The sequence below is a fragment of the Haemaphysalis longicornis genome, unplaced genomic scaffold (assembly GCF_048455015.1).
Source record: "Haemaphysalis longicornis isolate Haplotype H1 unplaced genomic scaffold, Haemaphysalis longicornis Haplotype H1 scaffold_10, whole genome shotgun sequence".
Classification (NCBI taxonomy): Eukaryota; Metazoa; Arthropoda; class Arachnida; order Ixodida; family Ixodidae; genus Haemaphysalis; species Haemaphysalis longicornis.
In genome coordinates, this window is record NW_027526204.1 from 45,379,750 (window position 1) to 45,406,049 (window position 26,300).

At 48.3% G+C, this 26,300-nt stretch overlaps 1 protein-coding gene across 1 annotated transcript; it reads right to left on the reverse strand.

Moving 5' to 3' along the window:
* On the reverse strand, nucleotides 1-26,023 carry LOC144159814 (neuroglian-like). The gene is made up of 8 exons (XM_077691494.1): nucleotides 25,984-26,023; nucleotides 21,727-22,152; nucleotides 16,923-17,236; nucleotides 13,268-13,511; nucleotides 10,900-12,188; nucleotides 8,865-9,090; nucleotides 6,580-6,695; nucleotides 1-521 (listed from the first exon to the last, which is right to left on the reverse strand). The coding sequence occupies exons 1-8, from the start codon at nucleotides 26,021-26,023 to the stop codon at nucleotides 390-392; spliced, it is 2,787 nt and encodes a 928-aa protein (XP_077547620.1). The 3' UTR covers nucleotides 1-389.
* Between the last annotated feature and the right edge of the window lie 277 nt (nucleotides 26,024-26,300).

Consider the following 26,300-nt stretch of genomic DNA (forward strand, 5'->3'; position numbering starts at 1 on the left):
TTTTTCTACAAATCAGTTTTATTCCTTTACAATGACGGCATATCAGTTACTAAGCCAAGTACCTCGGCAGTGCAAAAAATTTGTTTTGCACTTGAGTAATTCTCTGTTTACATCCCACGTACGTTAACCCTAAAATGGCGCAACTCCGAACGTATGCCTCGTGAGGACCTCCGCCTCATGGCAGCTACTATTTAGGAAGGTAAGTACTTCTGCCGCAATGATCACAACTGAATATCCACGCTAAGGTAGAATATTTTGCAGGCTCAGACCATAAAGGGTGCACAAATTCCCTCTAATGCATCTCTTTAGAGACACAATGCCCCCACAAAACAACTTTCACACAATAAATCGTGTTAAATTGTGTTAAACGAAGTCGCTGGTCCAGCACTTCATTCCGCTGGAGGCTTCCCTGAGCGCCGCAGGGATCTCTGAAGTTCGGCAAACCCACTCTGCACAGCCACCTTCAGTTCTTCCAAAGCTTTGGCTTGCCGGTCAAGGGCAGAGAGTAGACTAGAAATATGCTGGAAAAAACAAAGGTATTAGACCAACAGTGCTGAAATAATTTGTAATAATCTGCCTGCGGCGAGACACTGTTTTGTAGCGAATTGCTGCAGCACCCGTCATACACTATGAAGTTATCTTGGCGTTATTTGAATGTCCTCCTGCAATATACGTTGCATTTTCAAGGTAGCCGGGTCTGAAAGCTTTCAGGATGGACAATTAAAAAAATAAATACATTGACTTACTTGAGCACGAAGTTCTGTCTTTGTGCGGGTTTTATTTTCGTGATTTATGACAATATCTGGAAAGTTTTCTATAGCGTTATAGGTTGGAAGTATCAGCCACGAAAAAAAGATGTATGATCACAGATAAGCACTATGCAAAGGAACAACTTCCCGACTGCCAAGTGAACGTGACTGTTTTGTGGGGGCCACCATGGACTTCGCCGACACACGCATAAGCAACCCGAATGCCAGCAGTGAATGCTGGGGTGAACCGCACACAGCTCAACCCACCCGAGTGCGGTTCACGGCTGGGGGCCATGAGATGGCATCGCCCCCTTAACTTGACACGAAGTAGTGGCGGTTGACATCATGATAACCTTAATCGGAAGACAAAATACAGTAATCCTTCGTTAATTCTAACTCGCATATCTCAAAATATCGGTCGTTTAAACTTTTTCTCACCCTTAACGTTCATCTTAAGCGCAGAAAAAAACAGGGACACAGTAGAAAAGGACAACTCATTTTTCTCGCCGTGCATTTACCTCCCATGGGTGCTATGTATTTACCTACCTTCATCTCGCAACGTTCCTTAAGTGGGCCAGGGATATTTCTATATGTTGACAGGGAAGACACAAGAAAAAGTACGCTGCAGGCAGCTTTTATTGTTTCCTTTCGAGCGCCTAGCTCCCGCTACGCGCCGAACTCGGTCATCATCTGATTCAGCCCGTCTACGCCCACTGCAGGGCAAAGGCCTCTCCCATAGATCTCCAATTATTCCGGTCCGGTGGTAACTGCGACCAATTTACCCCCGCCAACATTTTCATCTCATCTCCCTATCTAACGTTCTGCCGCCCTCTGCCAAGCTTTCCTTCTCTAGGGTTCCACTCTGTCATCCTTAATGACCAACTCTTATTAGCCGAACTCTCCAATGAACAGCAAATTTACTCGGCGGACTCGGTGTACGTGGCTGATGCGCCGTTACCGGAATGATGTCCGACGCCTACATCGTCCAGATAGCCGTTGGCGACGCAGCTGACCATGCGGGGGACGAAGAGCCCCGCGAAGTGCCTACAACGGCAGAAACAGCAAACATGCTGCACCCGCTTCCCGACGAGGTGCAATGTAGCGGTGGTGCCCTAAGATTTATGAGGTGCATTGACCACCTCGAGGACGCCTATATGGGAAGAAATACAAACACGAAACCGGCGAGCATTAGGCAGTTCTCTCCACCGCAATTGAAAAAAAAAACTGTTTTCCCTGTGAATTAGTTTGCCTTTGTTACAAAAGCTCGCCTGTGCAGTGGGCTTTTATTACCAGCACTAGCTCATATAACAATTACCTTGCCGCGAATTTACGGCATTTACCTAAAATTTAAACTGCGCTTATGTCGAAATTTTCAGCACATTGTACGACTGCGAATTAACGAGAGATTACAGTATTTATGCCAATTAAGTCCATTATCGTATGACAAACCACCGCCATTACGTAAGCGGTGTCCGAAGGCACTTCAACCCACCCTAGCAGCTTTTTTGTTTTGAGAATCTTTGATATTTGGCGGAAAACGCAATAAAGTAGCAATAAGCAATGCAAAGAGACACCGAACCTGTTAACGTGCTTCATTAGAAAACATTACTTCATATTTTAATCAGTGCAACCTTGAAAGTGCTTTCACTGCATGCCATCATGACTTGGAGCCGAGACCGGAATGGTAGTGGAAAGAGAACCAATGAATGTATTGTGTTCTCTTTCTATCATCACCCTTACTATTTTCATTTTTATGTCGGTTTCTTTTTCGCCCTGGTAAATAATCGGGAAGCATTGTCAATTGCCCTTGTTCGCCCTACACATACGCTATTAGGGAAAAAGTGTTCTTTGTGCAATTAGCATGCACGGAATATTCGTATTGCGGTAAGTACTTGCCTCACTACATATGTTTCTGTATAGAAGTCCACAACACAATAGCTAGGTCCTGTGGGTGCCAGCTGCACTTCACGCTCGGAAGTGGTGCAGTGCAAATATGGCCAAATATACCTGCGAAGCATGTCTATTGCAAGTTTGTATAGTAGTGCTGCACGCAGACTGCCAAGCAGGGTGGCGCGCTAGCCTGCAAACAGGGTGGAAACGTTGCAGTGACTCCTCGCGTCATACGACTTCTCTAGAGAGATCTCACATAATTTTCCGCATTGTATATATAAGTTCTGTTGCATACACAGCGGGTTACTTTTTGCCTACATAGCGCTAATATATACCGGGTGATCGAAATTATGTCGGTAGGTCTTTTTAAAATTAGCCGGTTAGATTTACGTGACGACTACTTTAGAGTCAGGTTATGCACCCAGGGAGACATATCATCAGGTGGTAATTATTCATGTCGGTGGTTTATCAACTGAAATTGAATAATTATGTTTTCAGTGGCTGCCGTGAGCGGGCATGTTTGTATTTGAAAGTTAGACGCAATCAGGTTTCTACGCAGTTTCAGTTGTCAGAATTCTTCTAGCGCATTCGAACTCCGCGATATCGGACTGCGAAGGTTAATTGCCGTTCGCATGATTACGCATGCTAGATAGTGAAGACCGGCGCAAAACTCCTCCCTTTTGTTGTGTGTTTTGATAGCGGCTTCGAGTACTGCAGATTGCGATAACGCTAGCCAAGACCGAAAGGCTGCCAGGTATCACTTTTGTTTATGCCTCCACCCCATTGGTAAACTAAACACCGTAAAAAGCAGGCACATCACAAAAACTCCCACCTCCCCTCGCGGGAACCCCTGTGTAGATGCGACGCATAGGGGGTTCACGTTACAGCGTTGGACAGCGGAGGAACGGCGCTGGAACGATGGAGCGGAGCGGCGCAGGCACCGCGTTTTATAGCGCGCATAACGGTGAGGGAACGCGCCGGCGCCAGTGCGTCTGCCGCGGCTATGATGCAACACAATCCACTTTAATCCAATCCAATCCAATCCAAACCAAGCCAAGCCAAACCAAGCCAATCCAATAAATTCAATCCAATGCCCCTCGCGAGAGAGTGTTCGCTATCGGAGAGGAGAGGGGGTGAGCGACGGAGAGCGCAGCTGCTGCGGCGAGGAGATTGGGGGAGGGGCGGACGCCGACGACGACAACACCGGATGCAGGGACAAGGCGGATGAATGAGATGCGTTGCATCTAAAAAGGAAGCGCTTTGCTTCCTTTTGGGGGACGGGAATTTTGGGGGACGGGAATCATGGGGACGGGAATTAAACATCGTAGTTTGATACCGTGTAGTACGGATGCGGTAGAAGTATTCTGCGAAATTAAACTACGTAGAAAACTAATTGCGTTTAACTTTTTAATGAAAATATGCCTGCTTAGTACAGCCACTGAAAAGTTAATTATTCAATTTCAGTTAACCCCGCCACCGACATCCACAATCACCACCTCATTATGCGTTTCCCTGGGCGCATAATTTCACTGTAGGGGTGGTCTTCACGTAATTATAAGCGCCTCATTTAAAGAACGCCTGTCGGTGCAACTTTAATCCCCGGTTTACGGTACGCCAATGGGGCCAATTTTTTTATATCCGTAGCTATAAGCATGCGTTCTTTGGAGGGAGATGTATCAACTCCATGTAATAAAAAATTGCCCCCACCTCCCCGAAGGGAATCGTGAGGAAGTGCGAATGCATTTCTTGCGCCGAGAGTACACGGCGTAGTAATTCTGACATCGCCTTGAGAAGCGCCCAGCCAGCGAACGGTCTAAACTGGAGCAGAGCGAGCAGGAGACTGTAGCGAGAGAGCGCGCGCGAGCCGACCCACGGAGGTCTGGTGGTTTATCGCTGCATATAAAGGGGGGTACGCCGCGCTGAGCGCGCCGAGCCAGGTGGCTGAGAGAGGAGGCGGGCGCGCGAGAGAGAGGGGTGCGCGCGCAGCTGCAGCCAGCGAGGAGAGAGGAGGAGCGAGCGAAGGGGGAGGGGGACGCGCGCAGCGGCGCACGGCAGCTGCCGGGAGAGGAGGTGGTGCGTGACGTCACGGCGCGGGTGAGGAGAGGGATGCGCGCGGCGCACACCGCCGCGCCGCGAGGGAGCGGTGAGGGCGTGGCGTCACGTGGTGAGTGACGTCACTGCGCCGTTGCTACCGACGCTCCTCTCCGCTCTGCGCCGTTGCTAGGGAGAGCAGGGCTGCGGACGCCGCCGCCGCCGGCGGTGGATGGTTTGGGGTCGCTTATAAAGTGCATCGCACTTAAAAAAATTTCTTTTGCAGTGCGCAGCCAGAAGTGGCGAAGACCGGAGATACCGAGCGGAACGCGTTCCGTCCCCGCTAGCAGACGACGCTCGCTTTCCTAACGCAACTCGCAACCGCAGCGCCGCGGTGGCGAGAGTCGCGGCCGGCCGCCTTCTCTCCACGGCCGCGGCGGGGAGATACGGAACTGAAACTAAAGCGTGGCAAACTGTTCGCATAGTTCGCATGGCGACGCAGTGAAACATCCCCCTCGCGAGGGGCACGATCAAATGCAGAGCATTTCCGGGGGCGCACGACGTTAAGTAGTTTGCGTTACGTTAATGTTGTTGCACTTGTGGCAACTGCTGACGAGAGAGCGCTCGTGAGCAGTAAAATTGGCAGCCTCGGCGCAGGTTGAGGCTGCGTTCCAATTCGCGGACAGCTTGGTAGACAGCCTACGAAGCAGTCTAACTAGACGTCTAAAGGAATAAAATTGGAACGGCGCCGCGGTCGAAAGCGCAACACCCGCGCAGACGACAGCGTCGTACCAGACATGTTGAGGTGCGCAAGCCGCAAGTTTCGTAACTAATATTACCGTTGTAATTACAAACATTACGTAATAAAAAATTAAACAAAGTCATTGTCATCACTAGTAAATTATACTAAACGTTTAAATAAAGGAACAGGTGCTTTTGTTTTAACATTCATACGCAAAAAGGTGGCGCTGGCGTCGTTTTTCAGAATAGACAGGAAGGTAGTCTGCATCGTTGCTGACTTCGATGCTGTCTCCTCGCAGCAGTCTTCGTTGACTGCTTCGTTCGAATTGGAACGGGGCTTAACATGGCGTACTGTCCGCGAAGACGGCAACGAAGCTGTCTAAACGGTAAATTGGAACGCACCCTGAGTCCGAGAGAGGGGAGATGGTGTCCTTGAAACGTGCCTGGGTGCGCTATCGAATGTTGATCTCGCCGATAGCGAAACGTCTGAGCCGGGCATGTCGAAGCGAGCGATGCGGACTACTACGGACGCCTAGAATGGGTGACATCGTTGATTGATTGATTGTGGGGTTTAACGCGCCGACGCAACGCAGGCGATGAGGCGCGCCGTAGTGGAGGGCTCCGGATTAATTTTGACCACCTGGGGATCTTTAACGTGCGCCGAAATCTCGCACACACGGGCGTTTTTGCTTTTCGCCTCCATCAGAAAAGCGGCCGCTGCGGCCGGGAATCGAACCCGCGACCTCGTGCTCAGCAGCGCAACGCCTTAGCCACTGAGCCACCGCGGCGGGTTCCGGGTGACATCGTTAGTTAAAGAAATGCTCTGCATTTAAAACAAAAAAATATCGGAAGCGGTGAAGAGATTGCGGGTTATCCTCGCAATTTCGATTACCTCAGTTTCGGAACAAATACAACCAAGGTTTGTTTTTTTATTTTATTTAAGTTGCCATGTCGGCTATTTTTAGTATAATCTTTTGAACGCCAATGTCCGATATCAGTTTATCGGTAGTGGATATTTAAAGCTTTCGCCTTATAAGTAAGTGTAGAAAAAGAGAACTACAGAAATAAGAATAAGGACATCATTACACCGAAAGAAAGGACGAAGGAAAGAGGGCTAAGAGCCGTAGGGAAACACAAATGTGTAGTGCAAGCTCTCGCAGTTCCTTACCGGTTGGATTTTGTCAATGCCTTGTACATTCCCACTGGCGTCGACCTCCAACGGATCCTTCTGCTCAATTGTCTTGAACGTGGAAAAGCTGGACGCTGTTCTAACTGCGTGTTTTCCTTGAGATGGGAAGATAACATGCAAAAAATCAATTGTCACAGTGTTAGCGTCTAATTAAAACTATGCAATAAACTACGTCTTCGCGGACCTGTGAACCAAATATCCCCTTTTTTTACTCAAGTGAAGCATTTGCTCGCAATGTTAAGTAGACTAACGGTCTATTTAAAGAAGTGTAATCACCTTAGGAAGTGGCATAAACTGTACATCTACCAGCGAGCGTCAACTTAAAAGACCGCTTCATTGATTTTTCTGAACAGGGTAACCTATGGTGGTGCCATAATTGACAAATAGGCTAATAAAATACCCGATGAAGCTTGCCGTACCTTCAGTGATGGTTATATCTGCTTGTGGTAGATACTTTGCACTCGGTATAAAATACATAAAGGCGCGTGTACTTGAAGCTGCCTGCATTATGCTTTTAAACTCTTTCACGCACTGGGTGCATTACACAGTACGTGACCACTACGGTTTGGGAGCTGGCGTATATAGTACAAAATATTGGGCGATAGATCCCCGCTTAAGAAGGAAATGATTAGGGTCAGCTCGTCATCCGCCAATGCAGTATATGGCGCAGTATAAACTCAACGGGTGATCTACTATCGTCAGCTCCCATACGGTTGCATTCCACTTCCGAGTGTATCCGTACGCTAGGGAAGGCGGTAATGTGGAACAAAGGAATGAAAGCTGTCCTCCCCAGCACTTGCTGCTTAGCGAGGCCAGTCATGACACCGGTTTATCAGCCTTCTACATCCATTACAGAACAAACGTATGTAACGGTTACCTCGAAAGAAATGCAGGTTGGTGGTACGTTTGTACGGAATTTATGCGTTTATGTTTATTATTATACGTTTATGCATAACAATATGTTTTTATATTTATTTATTTTAAACGCCTTCTGGTTCAAAGGCGGGCGACGTGCCGTCATTTCTGCGTTTTCGATATTTCGGCGTCTGTTAAATATCTCGAGATCGTTAAATTATTTTGCACCCATTAACTACTGTCTGTATCGAATCCGATTGAATTTCAATTATTCCCCTACTGAAGGCTTCCAGCCAATTTACGGCAACGATAAAGCCATTCGATACACAAAATAACGTTCCCAGCAAAAAGTCACTGAAGATTACTGTACTACCTAATGTGAAATTTAGGCGCACCGCGAACTGCTGTCTTTTCGGTCACGGCGCATATCTGCTGCGTATGACGAAGGGATCGCGTGATCAGCGAACGCACAGCGGCGCACGTTACGCTGGTGTTACCTCGCAATGCGCGGGTCCCAGCCGTCCCGCTTATTGTTGCCAAAACATGTTTGAACATCCGTGGCAAATTTCACGTGCTCCGGATTAGCCAGGAAGGGATGCAGAGAGCATGTTGTTGCAAATCGGGTTTGAAGCTCCCGCGCAAATGTCACGTGGTTTGGGTTAACGGCGAACAAAACAGCTTTTGAGAAGGGGGAGGGCCAAAAACTTCCTCCATGGCCAGAAAGGTGCTCCTTATGCGGCGACGCGTGAAACCAGAGTGAGGGGTAGGCAGCGAGAAAAATGCCGCCATAGCCGCGCGCACCGCCCTCTTTTTCACCCTACGCTAGAAGCTCCTCTCGGTTTTCTTTCTGCCTTTTCGCTGCAGCGTTCGGCCACTCGGTCACGATGACGCCTGCGCTGCGAAGCCCACGTAACGGCTGGCGGAGGGCTGCGCCATAAAATTAAATTACTTCCATTTGGTGTGACATCTGCTGGAATAACTGATCTGTGGTTCTATTGTGTCGCCTCGAGCTTCAAGTGCAACTCGTCGGTGAACGGCAGCGCCAACGCCGTGAAAATTGTAGTGTCCGCGCAAAGAAATCGGCTGCAAACGTCAGTGGCGTGAGGCTCCTTCCCATCTCCTTACCCTAACGAGAGGGAGAGCAACCCGCGCTGCGGGACCACGGCGCCTTCTATCTGTGGACCTGGTAACCTGCTTGAACCCCTGCATGTCGCGTGACCTGCACTAGACTTACAAAAAGGCTTCAGCTAGAATAGCTCCGCCGTAGAAGCTACCTTCACTGTCGACTCTACACAAATGCTCAAGCGAGCGATGCCTTAAGTAGCGGCGCTCACACGAAAACCACCGGTGGGCCATGCTTGGCTGAAGCGCCATGCGTTTTCTTGATGTCATAAGATGTCAGTGCTCACCTGTAACTCCAGTGTCGACCTCCTTAATCATTGAGGACCGTTCATGCTTGCCGTCAACAGCAACAACCCGAATCTCGTACACGGCGCCCTTCTCCAGGCCATGTATTGTGATTTTGTCTTCGTATTCTTCCGACATTGAGGTCTCCCAAGTCTCGCCACCCTTCCGGCGGTACTGGACGTAGAAATGACTGCCCGGGTACCCCTTCATTGCCGGCAACCACGTCACCTGCGTCACACCGTACACGAAGAATCCCAGGAAGGCACTTATAGCACAATTTGCAGAGGAAGATTACAGCGGATGGAACCTATGCCTGGGCAGCATAAAATACAAGGATAGGAACTCTGCTGTCGTTGTTGTATTGCATCAGAAATAGTTTTAAGGCCGTCTGCGTCTCTACTTAAAGCCCTAATAGATTAGTCACAGATGATTCGGTACTAGTACAAGATTTCCCTAAGGAATTGCAAAACATAAGAACCTCCCATTTCAAACCTATCTCTCACTTTAACCAAAACAATTCACTTGTTTAAGGCACGAACGTCGTCTCCCGGTTCGACCGCAGCTTTCCGGAATGCTGTTTTTGTATAAAGAAGCAGTACAACACAATGATTTAAAACAGCTTTTCGCATGTTGAGGCCTGCTTGTACAGCGAACGCAGGAACCTGTCTTTGAAGCTCTACAAATGTCTTCTACAAGCCCTAATAAGTAATTTCTCGAAGCGCATGAAGCGCTCCCAATCCTACCGTACTAGAAATGCTCTAGGAAGTTGTACAGATATTTCGCCCCAGCGACTTACTTTTCCAAGGCGTTCCGAACAGCGCAAGCAACGCACTTCTGTGTTCCCTTTACCTGTGGACATCTTTGTCTGTATGACCGAATGCACCGTTCGCTCTTTGGAGACCAGTGTTGCCTTCTTTTTGAGACTATGCAAGGCAATCCACTCGAAATCAATGCTTAAAACGGTCTATATCAACTCACCATACCTGGCCTGTGCAACCGTTGTTCTAGACAAGTATGCGAATGTCTAGAAGAAACCCGTTACCCACCTAGTCTATAAATGACTAAACAACCTATGCCGTTTTTACAGGGGGATAGCACAACTATGAGACAGAGAAATGTGGGGACTATAGTTACCACGTGAGCACTTATTGTGAGGGCAATAAAGTTACTATCATTCTGAACGCCAGATGTCTGAACTAAAACAGGCTACTGGCAGGATCCCTACTCCGGTCTGCGTCTTTCTATGCCTGTTTACCGTTTGCGTTTTTCGTTAGGGAAACGTGGTCCTTCTTATAGTACTAAGGCGATGGGGGGGATACCAATCGTCGGGGAGCGTAGACAAAGGCATTAGCACGAAAATCAGATGCAGTGAAGAAAATGATAAACGCGAACAGTGACTGAACACCCCAAGTAGCAACACAGTCCACAGGATGCATTACCCGTTGCCTTACGTCATACAAACAAATGTTCTTGCAAATACAATAGTACAAAACCAAAGGCGCACTACGACTATGTTACATGGTTAAAGGCATCAAAATTCCTCCAGGCAAGTCTCTTTTGTGAGGCTCTAAGGAAAGCTGTAAACACTAATAACGTTGCTGTTCATTCACGAAGTTGCAGGCACACTCGTGATCGCCGGTTTCTACTCCCTCGAACAGTGGTTACCGCCGTTCCGCGCAGCTACGAGACACGGGAGTTATCCGGCACCCAGTTATAGAGGGTTAGGAAGTAATGATGGGAACCTAGGTTTTTTACGTGCCCCGAAGTATCCAGTCCAAAGATGACACTTATTCTCAAACAACAAACAGATCAACGCGTAAATATAACCGGAATAGATGTAAATATAAATATAACTGGTGTCTTGTAACCAATCCCCAAAACGTAATAAGTATGCTACGAGGCGTATTACTGTACGCATGTGGGCAGAATACTGAAGCGTAGTGAATAGCCACAAGGTAAACCGATTTATCTTCTCGGTTCCATATTAATTTGCCCTTAAGCGACGTTTAGATAGCAGCCATTGCGTCGGCCACATACCTGAACTTCTTCCTTGTCTTTGCCGCCCGGCAAGAGCACCCAGGTAAAATCTGGTACGTCAGGCAATCGATCCAATGGGTCACCTGTCCTGGCCTCCACGAAGTAGGGCTCACCTGGGCCTTCCGCTGTAGTGGCACGGATAATGACACGGTAACTGGTGCGAGGTTTCAGGCCAGCAAGTTTGGCGTGCACGACAAGTGGGTCATTCACGGCCGGCATCCTCTCCATTCTGAATCCCAAGTCCGTACCACGCACCTCCTGGTAGAAGATGCGGTAGCCCGTAATCACGCCATTGGCCTCCGTGGGCGGCTTCCACACTACATAGAAAGCGGTTGAACCCAAAGGGATTGCTTCAAGGGATGCAACAGGACCAGGGGTACCTTCGGGCGTAGTGAATTCGACAATTTCTGTGGCCGGGCCGTCGTGCTGATCGTTGAAGACTCGCAAGCGGACACTATTTAGCGAATAGGGACGGAAGATAGACACTATCGCAGTGGTCGCGTCGGCTGGCAGAGCTGATTCGCTTTCTGTGCCCCCGCACTCTTCCGAAGTGCACGTCTGGATCTTGTAGCCACGAAAGTGTCCGCGCACTGTCTCCGGCTCCACAGGACTCCATGCGAACTCGGCTGAGCGGCCATCTAGCACCCGTACCAATCTGAAGTCCGCTGGGGCTGTGAGCGGCACATCTTCACCCGAGTAGCCTTCTACTTCTTTCGCAGCCGTGTTCGCCTGGCCTCTACGGTTGTGCGCTTCAACCTTGATACGGTACCGTTTGAACATTGGCTGGTCGTCCACGACGTAGCGGTCTTGCCTCCAGTCCTCGATGTTCCGGGACTCCCACACCGCACCTGGGATGTCATCGTGCTTCCAGAGCACCTTGTAAAAGAAGCCCGGTGCGTTGTGTTCGACAGGAGGCATGCGAGTCCAACTGATGACCAGGTTGTCGGGGCGTTCCCCACGCCCCATGACGCCGTAGGGGTTCTTGTGCGGCACGTCCTCAGGTGTGCTGCATTTTGAAGATGCTTCTGAGGGAGGCGAGTACCCGTTCTTGTTGCGCGCCAACACGCGGAACGTGTAGTTTGCCCCGGGACTCAGCGGCACGTACGAATTTGTTTCGGTTGCCGGGATATTCACAGCTGCATCTTCCCAGTTTTCCCCATTCAATCCGGTATTATACTGGGTCGAATACGAGAGGACAGGCGTCCCCCATTCCAATGTAGGCTTCCATTTCACAATGGCGACAAGACTGTTGCAGTCCACACGCCACAGCGTGGGTGGACTCGGCACTCCTGTAATGAAAAAAGTAGATGACGAAAGCCGAAAGTCAATTTTATTTCGCCATCACAATGCAGTGTTTTTCGCGGTTCAATTTTGGCTTCACTTATGAGCGCACGGGCACGCGCCCGAGCGCGACTGCGTCTGGCTATAGTTTTCTCGTAAAGAGATTTTACTAAAAATGTCGTTTAGAGCCCCGCAGTGTGGCTACGTAGCGTCATGTGGCCACGGAAGAAGTAAACAGGTGTAATCGCTTCTCTTGTCACACCCCCCTTTGTCTTACCTCCTCACGTGCTCTCAAGGATATATTCTATTAAGTGCGAATGCACTTTATAAGCGACCCTGAATTCCGTTGACCGCTGTCCGTCCACATAGCAACAGCTGCGGGTGCACGCGCTCCTCTTCTTCCTTGGCAACGGGGGGAGATGGCACATACCCACGTGGGAGATTGGCCAGGAATCTCCTCGTCTTCCTTGGCAACGGGGGGAGATGGGCGCGCGCTGCCTGGCCGCTGACATGGCACATACCCACGTGGGGGATTGGCCAGGAATAGGGCGTGAGAAGGGCTAATGCACCCGCTTAAAGGAGTACTGACACGAAATTTCAAAGCTGAGATCCGCTCTAGCAATCAAGTACAACGACAACACAAATAGGTGTCTGTGAATAAATGCATCTTTCTTTCTTTGTAGTTGTGTGTGTGTGTGTGATCTCTCTTTCGCGAACATTACCGAACCGCGCAAATTCAACTCCTGCATTCGCACTTTCACATTCTTCCCCTCGGGGAAATGCGGGGAATTTTCAGACCATGGTCGACAACAGACATATTGTAAAAAGGGTGCCAGTTTTTGCCTCCCAAAAACAGAGCAGCAATTATGTTATATTTTTAGCGTAAAGTCACAGCCAATCCGAAGGTCTGTTTCTAAAAGGTTGGTAGCAGCAACCTGTGGAACGCGCACCCGTCAGCCGCATCTCGCCAACACTCCATTTCAGAATTACCAGTTACACTGCACATTCTTACCAGCACTGCACTAACACCATGCATGGCCTTAGTAAGCATACGAAGCTCATGTACGAAGCAGCGCGCATGACGAACCTTGCACGATGAGAGTGGTGTCAGCGAAGTCGTTGTCGAGCCGTGTGTGCGCTAGACACGTGTACTTGCCGGCGTCCAACGGGACAGTGCGTGTGATGGCGAGGGAGTTATCCGTCAGCACCACGATGCGCGGAACACCATGGAGGTCAAGGGGCTTTCCGTTGAACAGCCACTCAATAGTCAGGTTCCGGCGAGGGTCCGTCTCGGCACCGCACCTGAACGTCACTCTCTTGCCCACTTCGGCCTGCAAGAGAATTACGGCGGTGTAAGTGAGAGGTACAAACATGGTTTCCGACATACCACAACAAGCCACAGGTGTGAAACATGTTTTCCGTCAAGCTTCTATAGTGGCACTCATTCTTGACGACGTTTCCACAATACAAGAACTGATAATCGATTCGTAAAGCACTCAAAGGGCCATCAAGGCTCGAAGTCTGACTTTCTAAACGAAAAATGTTGACGAAGTGAAGTGGTGGCGGCATGAACTAGAAGGGCGGGAAAACGGGGTTGAAAAGGTACAAGAAATTGGGCATTCAAAACAAGGATGCGGCTGTGGTGGGAGGAAGTGAAGAGAGCGAAGGTTTAAGAGTGAGAGGGAAGGATGCAGTTTGGTGAGGGCAAAGAGAAAGAAGCCAAGGTTATTTCAGTTGATGTAAAATCTGCAGCACATCTTATTCGCGCCAAATTGCACGACTTCATGAAAATGCCCACCCAGGCTGATTTCGAGAAGCGCAAACATAAGCACGAAGGTGCTGCCCAAATCTGTTATGCTGTCCAGGCCCATGAGGCTCGCCCTTTAATGCGAAATGGAATTTGGAAGAACACCATGTGCTAAAGGAAAACCGCGCCAACGCCGCCAGAACAGGACTCCGTCTGTACGGGGTTCAGCGGAAGGCATTTGGTCAGTCAAATAGGCTTTGTGTGCAGGCGACAGCCATGCCAAAAGTGTCCCGGCTTCCCCACAAACACGGCGCCCAGGGGCATGCAGGGCAATATAAAGGCGTCTTTTGGGGCCGGGTAAGTGTTAGTTTGTAGGGCGCGCGATATTTTCGCAGGGCCCTTCGAAAGTTTTTTTGTTCTCTGCGGCGTGTGTTTTTTCGTGCACCCTATAGTGAAGGGTAATCTCTTGGAACGAGACTGGAAGGAGCAGATTCAGATCTTGGACTTCAGGTGCTCGGTACGTCAATGCTGACACGCGCTATGGTCGCCTGACAGCATGTAAAAGTGTCGCTGACGTCATGCACTCCTGGCTCATTTATTCTTTCCAGTTCATATGCTTGCTGAAAGAATAATTCGGATCACGTCAGCACGTGCAGAAGCCACAATGCTGCTTGGCTCTGGTGCGACTGTACGTTGCGTCAAACTCACACATCCAGTGCCTGTATGGGTTGAAACTTTGAATAAAATGTCTGCATCTTTTGTTGCCATGCTTCTGGCTGTCTTTTCACTTGTAACTCCATCCTGCCATTCTACATAATTCAAGCTGTATGTGGGAAACTGCTCTAAGCAGCCCTCACACAAGTCCATGATATTTACATAGGTACGTGCTTCCTATTGGTCATTATAGCTAACCACCGCATTGACCACTGAATTGGTTAAAAACAACACCACCCTGCCAAGTAAAGCAGGCCTCGAAGATTATTTAACATCAGAAGAATCAATGGCAATACAATCCATTGTACTATTCACTAGCCTGTAAATATGCCATTTAAAACTATCTAGACTGCGTTGCAGATTTACTTCTGGACGTTTGGCAGCAGTTCCGCTGCGTTTAAAGATACGTGTCGAACTGAAATCCAACCAGTACTTCTGCCAGGATCGAACCCGGCGTGCTTCATTTCATGCTTTTTTGACCACGTGGCGACACGCTTTTGCACGTGGGTTGTTTCTTCTCCGAGGTTCCCGAGCCCGTGCGCAGGCGATCCGCCACTGACGTGCGCGTGGCCTCACCGGGAATTCGCCCTCGGGCGGTTTGGGCCATCACTATACAAACACATTTTCCCGGTTGGGGCCTCCCACGCTTAAACAAAAAACAATGGTTACCGGGTATGGCGACACTGTTCGTATATGCACTGCTGAATATACGCAGTAAGTCAAAATCGCGATGAACGTTTCCGAAGATTACACTTGGTGACCTAAAACAGACTTCTCCCAAGCAGACTGACCATGTGAACGCAGCGGCGACCTTAGCCAATGCCGCCGCCGGCTGTCCCACACACTCCTGCGGCTGCAGGAGTATGTGGGACACTCTCCTGCACTCGCACGTGTACTGCACTGCAAAGAGGATAAAGCTCTCCCGCCCCGCGCCTCGCGCCATGCCTTGATGTCATGCGCGTGGTGCCCGGCAAGCATTCCTTCCAAGAGGCTGCCTTTGCTCATCCCTGCACATCGTCGTTTTTCGTCTTTGAGTTCTCTTTTGTCCTGGTTATTCACGCCTCTAGACCATTTTCAGAAGTGTCAGTACAAAATTGGGATTTTGAAAGGGCCGAAATAGCACTGGAGTTGCCTTTGAGCATGCCACAGGTGTATATTCAGTGTGAACCCTCAGATCCGCTTTCTATGCTTACAAGCTATGTCACATGTGCCTTTTCCTTTTGATATTTAGGTTTTTATTGTGTGAGCTCTTCGTCCACCAGCAACGCAACTGGCCCATGTTCAGTATTCATAACAATGAAAATCTCCACTGTAATTTGGCTGTGCGCTTCATTCACTGGCTAAAACACTAGCGGAGCTACTGTACCAGTCGGGAAGTCACACATGATGTGTGCTCCATTTCATTTCATCTATTATTCGTTTAAGAGCCCGACTACATTAAATGAGGGGGGGGCGCAAATACATATAGGGAAGACAATGAATAAGTATAAGATAAATATAACTGGGCATCAACAAAATAACAGTGACTGACATGCATCAGTCAGCACAACTAACAAAAAAATGCACGTAAGAGAAAGATAATACCGAATACACAGGCTCAGTTACAAGAATAAAAAAACACAAAAAAGAAAAGACAAGCAAGAGCGATTGCACAGGTTCAAGCAAATAAGGCGTACGAATCAGCATATATATCCGTATTTGTGATAACGGTCGTCCAATTTTTTTTCGAAAAGATGCGCGGTGAGAGCATAATACTATATTGTCGGGTAGAGAATTCCAAAGGCTTAATGCATTTGAAAAGAGTGAACTTGAGAATGCTATTTGGTGGGTATGTGTGGTATGTGGTGGGCGTGATTTAGGCGCGCTGACGTGCGGTAGGATGGTTTTAATAGTTCGTGCCTTGATTTCGGACGATAGCACGCCCCATGAAGGAGGCACAAACGGGCAATATGAAGGCTCGATATAGGTGACGAAATGGTTATGATTGTTGGTGTTTTATGGCACAATGCCAGCTAGGGCAAATGGCACCAAAGAAAACATTATTTGATGACAGTTGATGTAAATGTAAATATTAACCTACCCAAGTAAAAAAAGCGAAACGAAACAAACGGAAGTGAACATGGCTGATGTATAGGACCAGGATTACCATGCATTATAAAAAGCAGTATAAATATTGATCTTTGTTAAAAACATAAAAACACGTTAAATAAAAGCATTAAATCTTAGGGTAAAGGCAGCACGGAAGAGAGGTGTGCGGCGTTAAATAAAGATTCCCAGTCACCTCGTAATCCGGTGATGGCCGATGGGTGATCCGCGTTCTTCGCTGCACCTGAAGAGAGCTGGACGCCGAAGCCAGACCGAACAGGTTGGTGGCGCGGCATACGTACTCGCCTTCGTCTGCGAACTGTGCGTCGGAAATCCGCAGGTCTCCCGAGTCCATGACGTGGTAGCGGGCTTCCCTCAGAGACTGGCCGTCTTTGTCCCACAGAACGTCAGGCCGTGGCACCCCGAGTGCACGGCAGCGAAGCGTGACGTTGGACCTCACCACAGCCGCTGTCACGTTATGGGGTCCCTCGGTGATGGTTGGCGCATAACCTGCAGTTAAGCACACGCTAACGTACGCATAGCAAGCGCAGGCAACCTGAAGCAACACGTACAATAAATGTGTCCGGAAAGAGTAGTTTTACCAGCCTAAGTCAATAGATTGCTCAGCATACTCTTTGTTTGTATGCATGCATGTATGTATGTATGTTTGTATGTATGTATTTATGTATGTCTATATGTATGTATGTATGTATGCAAGCCCGCATGAGTTTTTTGTTGCTGCCGATTTCGCCTTGCACATGTGCAGCTTTCCCGATCATGGCAGTCGTTTCAACAGTGATTACTCTGCAGTTATATAGCGAAATGTAAAATTTGTATGCGCAGCTAATACTGGGCGTGAAAACTTCCTTTGTGCACAGTTCCAAGCCTCGCACGTTGCGCGACTAAGTTCCCGAGCCATGGAAACTATCCCATAGAAATGCATGGGGAGTAAGATTTGACAGCGAGCTACACAAAAAGTATTCAGAATCCTGGAAACATGTGTTTTCATCTTCAGGTTGAGTTCTTGCATTAGGCCAAATATCACTTTCCTGAAGTGGTTTTCCTAGGTTCCTGAGAGGTCGGAATTTTGAGCGAGAAAGCTGGGTATGATAGAACTGGCGGTGTTTTCTCCGCCTATTGACCCATTGTATCAAAGGCGCAAAGAGTAATAACTTAGTCGGGCAGTCTTTAAAAACGTTAAAGCAGTTACACCCAGCGTGAAAGCTGTCAAGTCAGGAGCACTAATTCGCAAGAGGGGCTTTGGCGCCATTATCCACTCTTTCCCACCACCCCTCACGCTCATCGCCTCCCTGTCCGTCTCCTCTGCTGATGAACTGCACAGAGATTTCATCAATGCAATTCCAGTTTCCCGCCTTCGCAGTGCTCGGGGGCCTTCTCCTAAGAGAGGTCGCACCCTTTGCTTTAAATTTTGTTTGTTGTTCTGCCTCGAACGCACGAGCTTGAGTTCTGTTCTTGAGCTTGCTTTCATACCACACGCGCCAGAGACCTTCTGCGACATGGTAAAGCCTTCAACTTTCTATTGCTTATTATAGCACAAACCAACCCAAAGAGCATTCTCAACTAAAAGGACGCTGGCAGTGCCGGTTAGGTACAATTCTTTTGCCCTGATTGTATGTGCAGTTTTTTTTGTGGTAAACAAGGGGACCCAGTGCCAGCCGTTCCAGGAGTTGTCTTGTTCAAGTATTCTCTTAACTCTGGTTCGGAAGGCTCAACCGATGGACAAGCGGGTATCTTTTCGAAGTCTCTGTTCAGGTGCTTGACGCAGAGTGACTGCGGTTCTACCACGGACGAGCTACGACGGCAAGCTGGGCCCCTAAAATCTCCGCATGTGGCCCCCTTCTTTAGCTTCGTCGTCTGCCTCTACGGTATCTACCCCAATGAATGTGAGCGCTTTACTGGGATTAGGCTTTACGTCATCCTACTGCAACATCGGGTGTACGCTGTACTATAAATGTTTCGGATGATTTCAATTTCTTAGTACCTATAATAACTTCGCTGTCTCTTCTCCCGCCTTCATTTTGCCTTAGAGGTTTCTACTAACGTACCAGTCAGCGAAGCGTAGCATGTTCTCTTGTGTGGAGCGACTTGAACTTCGAACTTGATACAGTGTCATCATCATCATCATCATCATCATCATCACCAGCCTATCTACGCCCACTGCAGGGCAAAGGCCTCTCCCATTATTCTCCAATTACCTCGGTCCTGCGCCAACTGTGACCAATTTATCCCCGCAAACTTCTTGATCTCATCTGCCCATCTAACTTTCTGCCACCACCTGCAACGCTTGCCTTCTCTAGGGATCCACTCTGTTACCCTTAATGACCAGCGGTTATCTTGCCTTCGCATTACATGCCCTGCCCACGTCCATTTCTTTTTCTTAATGTCTACTAATATGTCTTTAACACCAGTTTGCTCCCTGACCCACTCCGCTCTCTTCTTGTCCCTTAATGTTACACCTATCATTTTCCGCTCCATTGCCCCCTGAGTCGTTCTCAATTTAAGTTGAACCGTCTTAGTGAGCTTCCAAGTTTCTGCCCCGTAGATGAGTACCGGTAAGATGCAGCTGTCATACACTTTCTTCTTCAGCGACAATGGTAGGATGCTATTCATTATATGAGAATGTCTGCCATATGCACCCCACCCCATTCTGATCCTTCTAATTGTCTCTGCCTCATGGTTGGGATCTGGGGTCACAACTTGGCCTAAGTAGATATATTCGCTTACCACTTCCACTGCCTCGCCACCTATCTCAAACTGCTGTGCTGTCCCGAGGTTAGTGATCATTACTTTTGTTTTCTGCATATTAATTTTCAGGCCCACGGTTCTACTCTGTTTGCCCAGTGCGGAAAGCATGCTTTGCAATTCGTCCCCCGAGTTACTTAGCAAGGCAACGTCATCAGCGAATCTGAGGTTACTGAGGTATTCTCCATTAACCCTTACTCCCACATGTTCCCAATCCAACCTTCTGAATACTTCTTGTAAGCATGCTGTGAATAACATTGGAGAGATTGTGTCTCCTTGTCTGACACCCTTCCTTATAGGTATTTTACTGCTCTCCCTATGGAGGATGATGGTAGCTGTAGACCCATTGTAGATATCCTCTAGTATTCTTACATAATGCTCATCTACCCCCTGGTTCCGTAATGCCTGAATGACTGCTAGGGTTTCGACTGAGTCAAATGCTTTCTCATAATCTATGAAGGCTATACATAGGGGTTCAGTATACTCACCGCACTTCTCTATCACCTGATTGATCGTGTGAATATGGTTCATTGTTGAATAACCTTTACGAAACCCTGCTTGTTCTTTAGGTTGACTGAAATCTAAGGGTGCAGAAATTCGGTTAGCGATTACCTTGGTAAATACCTTGTAGACGACTGACAGTAAGCTGATCGGCCTGTAATTTTTCAAGTCCTTCATGTCGCCTTTCTTATGGATTAGGATGATGTTCGCGTTCTTCCAGGATTCCGGTACCCTTGCGGTCATTAGGCATTGCGTATACAGGTTTGCCAGTTTTTCAAGTACAATTTCACGGCCATCCTTCAAGAGGTCTGCTGTTATCTGATCCTCACCAGGTGCTTTGCCCCCGTTCATTTCTTTCAAAGCCTTCCTTACTTCTTCGGTCGTTACTGGTGGGATGTCTATCTCCTCTGAACTACTGTCTCGTTCGGCATTATCCTGTATGTCCCGGCTACTGTACAGATCCCTATAGAACTCCTCGGCCACTGTGACTTTTTTATCCCTATTTGTGATGACATTTCCTTGTTTATCCTTAAGTGCATACATCTGATTTTTCCCCACGCCAAGACGTCTCTTCACTGCTTTCAGGCTACCTCCGTTCTTCACAGCGAATTCGATCCTCTCCATATTATACTTCCGTATGTCTGCTGTCTTATGCTTATTGATTAACTTCGAGAGCTCGGCTGGTTCTATTCTGTCAGCTGCGGTAGAGATTCTCATGGTTTGCCGTTTTCTGAGTAGATCTTTCGTCTCCTGTGAAAGTTTACCAGTATCCTGTCTAGCCATAGTGCCCCCGACTTCTACTGCACACTCCGTGATAATGCGTGTAAGGTTGTCGCTGGCTTCCTGTGTCGTAAGCTCGGCTTCCTCGTTAAGGGCGGAATATCGGTTCTGCAGCGCGATCCTGAATTCTGATACAGTGTACAAACTAACAAACTAAAGGCACATTCTCCCTGGCACAAACGTGCCGTGGCTTAGTTTCAACTGAGCGGATGAAGTGTGACGACGAGCGAGTCACCGGCCGACTATCCGCTGGGCCGACTGATTCTATCCGAGGCTCGGCTAGCCGTGCAGTAGTGCAGTCAAGCCAAGCCATCTCGTTATGACGTCATACAAAACGTCATAGGAAATCGACAAGGAGGATAGAGAGAAGAGGACAGTATTTCGAATTGATTTTTCTGCTGAATAAAGTCGTGTAAACATAGCGAGAATGGTCGAAACATGGCATAGAGACTCCAGAGTAGAATGTGCGTTAGTAATCCCGCAACGTTTGCAAACCACTTCAGGGTCCTGTTAAACCACAGCCATTGCTCGCCTCATTGCTTGTATCGATGATTACACGCACATACATTTCTCAAACATTGAAATGATTCGTTTTTATTCATTGTACTTGTGTTGCCTAAAAACTGCACTGTTGTTCCAATCTTCAGATAATATATACTCTCGAGTTACTGGTCGTAATTGGTACACATGTACACAACGTAAAAACCACTGTGCTACAACCTCTTCCATTTATGGTTAGCATCATTCATGATTAAAAAAACAAAGAGAGCAGTGTAAAGCCTACCACAGTTTTACATACCAGCAGAGTGCACATGGTTGTGGTGACGTGCTCGACACCGCTTCTCAAGCACACACGTCTGCTGCTTTCTCACTACGTTCCGTGGTTGGCACGGCCATATACTCTCTACATTCTAGTATTTTATGAAATCTATGAAAGTGACTAGACATCGGCTCACCGTGCTTCACGAAAAAATCTTTGCTGTCTTCAAGAGGGAAACTCTTCAACTCAGCCTTGCGCATGTTGACAGCCCTCGTGACAAATAAACCGTGCTTGTTGGTGGCGTGGCACTGGTACAGTCCCTCATCTGCGTCGTCTGGTGCGGTGATGACAAGAGTGCCATGTCCTGGCTGGCGCAAGATCCGGCCGTCCACCGAGGCGTAGTCGAACTCATCTTTGTTCTTAGTCCACTTGTACTTGGGCTCGGGGTCACCCTCTGCTTCACACCCGAGTACAACACGCCTGTTGACGCCGTCTCGTGTAGAGGGCACGTGGAAGAAAAGGTCGTCAGGTAGGTCCCGTACAATGGTTGGGGCAGAGGCCGCAATGGCGGCCGTTACACCAAACAGCAAAAGCAGTTCCGGCACCACCACTCTCTTTGTATCTGCGCAGAACAAAAGTCAACATTGGATAAACCAGAATATCGTGTTTGACACTTAGCGCACACAAATGGGGACAAGAAAGAAAAAAATTGGGTCGGCTTGCAGTAGGGGTGCAAGGCTCGCGAAACAGCAGAGCTGGGGGTCAGCCTACCTTCTTTCGACTTCGCGAAGTTTGGCTGGGCTTTGTAAGGCTTTGCTAACTTTTGTGAAATTTTGCGATGTTCTCACTATGCAAGGCTAAGTGGTGAGGGGTGAGACCAAGTTTAAGGCCGTTCCGGTCGGTTTCCCGCACTCGGAGCGGATAACACGGGGGAAGAAGTAAGGTCGACCAGCAGCTTCACTGTTTCCCCAGCCTAGCACCCCTAGCGCAAGCTCCGGCATTTTTGCGTTTTTTAGCCGACGAAGGAGTGCACCTTGAAAGTGGTATGGTAAAAGGTTGGCATACGCATATGCCCCTTATGCCGATACTCGAGGAGGCGAAAAGGTGGCTTTACTGTTAAATATCTTATCTGGGGTGGTGCATCGTTTACAGGCAGCGCAGGGTTTTTTTCTTTGTATTTTTCGTTCTCGCCCCACCTGAGCAAGCTCAAGCTAAAACATATCCGCTGTTAAAAGAGTTAATTTTTCTGTCCCCGTTTCTGTGGCACGAAGTGTCAAGAATAAACCATTTTCAACTAATCCTGCTCGCTCAGGAGAATTTCGATCACACATCTCGAGTAATCATATACAGCCCTCATACCCTCGTTCTCGCTGTCACTGGCTAAAAGAAGCACACACATGGCCGAGTCCGCATAAGGCTTGGTTGAAGGGATCATGAAGACAGAATTGCTTTGTTTTGTGCCGGGATGCGGTGTTTTTCTAGAATGTTTATCAACGAACTGTTAAAAAGGACACAAACATAACCCCTTGTACAATGAGGCTCGTGCCTTTTCGAGATGCTACTGGAGTGCCCTGTGATATATTTGTTGTGATTGGATTGTATAGAAATGAAATGATCTAAAGTGGCTATTTGGGCTTGATGGTTGAACATGATAGGGGACTACAGCGCAGATTGCACACGAATACAAAGGTGGAGAAGTAGACACACACGTGGAAGTGCCGCATCACTCACCGGCATGCGGAACCCCCTGGTACAACGAAGTCCATTTTTCGGGAGCTGGCTGCGTTGGTGCGGAGTATTTATGCGGCGCAAAGTGGCCCACTGTAATTGCTGTATGCTGTATCTGCTGAACGCCTGTGTCTGCTTGCCGGAGATTTGACGGACGACTTACTTTAACTGCAGTGATGTGCATCTTTTGGATGACTGATAACGCTTGTAGTCTGTAATAATTGCAGTTTTCCATGCAGTAAAGGAAAAAAAGTATTTAAACGGCACAATCGAATAAATGTCGGATGCTGAACGCGAGGGACCAGGTACGATTCCGGCCAAGGGAAACGTTTTAATTTTAGGGGCGAAGCTCCTAAAGCCATGGGTCTGTCCACCCCTTGTGTCTCGTGGTACGTGACCGCCGGATGCTTTCGGAGATGTCGCCAAGTGGGCCGCGTTGCACGCGCAAGAACCGGCTGCAACCGGCAGCGCAAACTCGGCACCGGGAGCGCGAGCTTGTCTGTGTTCGCCAACGGAGGCGCGAGCGCACGTGCACTGCGAAGGGGAGATCACGCAAGTGATCACGCCACGAACGCAGGCAGTCGTTCTCGGAGATCCAACGAGACGCAAGGACCTTTGCTCGTTTCCTCTCGTGTTGTTCGGGCACAAGTTCGCCCTAAATAAAAGTTCTTTCTTTACCGTTGTGTCCCATCCTACGTGACCAATTGTGGTGGAGGTGCGGGGTAGTCCTCGATGGCGCGGGGTCTTTCACCAGGTCTGGGCATGGGAGCATTGACTCCGAAAATAAAAGTTCATTTGTACAATGTACGCACACAGTCTTACGTCTTTCTTAATGATGTAATTGGCGAACTTTCACGGGAGAGTTACGGTTACCGATGATCTCCCCCTCTCGAGCTTCGCCCCACTTATCATCATTCATTCCGTGGATATGGCGTGAATGTTTTTCTTCACGTCGCTGACGATCATAACCATCGTCAAAGAAAGTTGACTTTCCTGCAGTGCCTTTTCGTTGCAACATAGACGCCATCAGTGAGGCCTAGAAACCTTCGTTTTAAAATATACAGCGGACCACGCAGATACGCGGCCTTTTTTTTGTGCTACTGGAGCCGCAATCGTGGAATGACCCCGGGCCTTGCCGTAGCCCGGGGCCGTACTGCTATGAACAATAGGTGGCGTCGGCATGAGGTCCACATCGTCCTTTTGGGTGCACAGCTCATCGATTTCTCGGTACTGTTCGAGGCAAGAGGGGCGGATAGGTTCAGAGCCATTTTGCTCCGTGTTCAGAGCCTTCCATCTCACAAGAGCGCACCAACTTGGAAGTCAGAGTGACTCAGTGATGTACCGTACTTGAGAGAAAAATTTTCATTTCTAGGTTCAGGAATTCAATATCTTTTAGAATTTTCCCCCTCAGGTTTCTTAAGAATTCTCTAAAATTTTCCAGCATTCCCTTTTTCAGGTGATGACGATTTACATGGATGCCTGTTAGCCAGCCCCACCTAAGTGTACTTTACATAGCCTCCTGGACGCTGAGGCCATTCAGAGAATCATAGTTTAAATGGGAAATAAATTCCATTACATCTGCCTCCCAGCAGAATTAGTCTTTGCAATTCACGTTTTCTACCACACAGCATGCTTACGTTGCATGCTAAAGCTTGAAGTTAAAACTTCCCGTATAAAAACGAACGAGACATTCTTGGTTATTTGAAGTAATTTTAGCTCAGCGCCATCTTTTTTTGACACCACACAGACAACGCGCATGCTAAATACTGTTTTGTATACTGCACAGGAATACATGCAAACAGGCTCAGCCCGTTCAGCCACCGACGCTTCGCTCTTCACTACCTCTTTATCAGGAAGTATTCTTTCGTCTATGCTCCTTCTTGCTTATGAATTAGATTGGAAGCGGTCTTTGGTGCTTGTGGCTTGCGTTAACGCGACTAGGGATATTCGAACATAAATCCGACGAAGTGTTGACGCAATTTTTCAAAAAAAAAAAAAAATTAAAATATGCCAGGTTCGGATTGCTGACATTACTTTTCTTTTTCTCCACGACTAATAAAATTTCGTACATTTGTTACAGATTCCCTTCTTCCCTTTTGACGAAAACTACATCCGAAAATTTCCAGAAAAAGAAGAAACTACCCGTACGGGACATCACTGCAGTGACTTCAGTGCAATTAGGTTATTTATAGCAGAACGACAACGCCAAAGGCGCGCCAGCATCGTCGCGTGTTCGGGCGGCAGAGCCTCTGCTCCGGCGGGCTTCTTCTTCCGCAAGAACAACCAGGAAAAAACAACCACGCAAACAAACGTGCGCATACGAACGCCTCGCGGCTCAAATACACGTTAGCCTCGGTATTGTGCGGCAGCGTGGACGAATACGCAACATCAGGGTAATGGGAAGAAATGATTCATTTTCATTATGACAACGTTGAAAAACAGAGGCAAGTGTTTTCGTTGAGGCAGTTTTGTTGCCGGTTGAAAAAAAATGCACTGAATCATAGCCATAAATAGCTTCGTTGTAATATTAAAACAGAATGAGTATAGTGAAAAATGGCGTTGTAGGAACGGTCAGTAGCGGTAGGTTTTTCTCACCGACATCAACACCTTCGACTCGCTGTGAAAGGTGCTTGCACTTTTCTCGCGCTACGGTATCGTCGTAGCACTGACCGGCGTACATGATTCCGGCCGCGTGAAAAATGCAGAGCAAAAATTAGCAACTCACCCGGCTTAAATAACGCCAGCCACCAGTGTTCCCGAGACATCGCTGCGAACCTTTGAAGCGGCAGATACGCCGGCTGCGGCACCCTCTCTGCTTGGCAGACAAGCCCACGTCCCCTGAGAGCGCGTTTGCGCTGTGTAAGAGTCCGCTTACGCGAGGTCATCGCGTTGAACGATATAGAGGGCCGCGGGCGGGAATAGATACACACGGGCAAAACATAGACCGAGACGGGCGAGCACATTATTATGTGCTTCTCTTTCCGCCAGTCGAGACAAGGAGTAGAGAAGCTGGACGTGGCTGATTGTAAGCACGCGTGTCCA

What these genes read in the sequence shown, in the direction of transcription:
- LOC144159814 (XM_077691494.1), bottom strand. Translation starts at nt 26,023, where the DNA reads ATGTCTCGGGAACACTGGTGGCTGGCGTTATTTAAGCCGG. An exon ending in GGCCATCACCGGATTACGAG is followed by an intron (nt 13,512 to 16,922) that starts GTGACTGGGAAT and finishes ATTCTCTTGCAG; the next exon opens with GCCGAAGTGGGCAAGAGAGT. An exon ending in AAGACAAGGAAGAAGTTCAG is followed by an intron (nt 9,091 to 10,899) that starts GTATGTGGCCGA and finishes GGTGTGACGCAG; the next exon opens with GTGACGTGGTTGCCGGCAAT.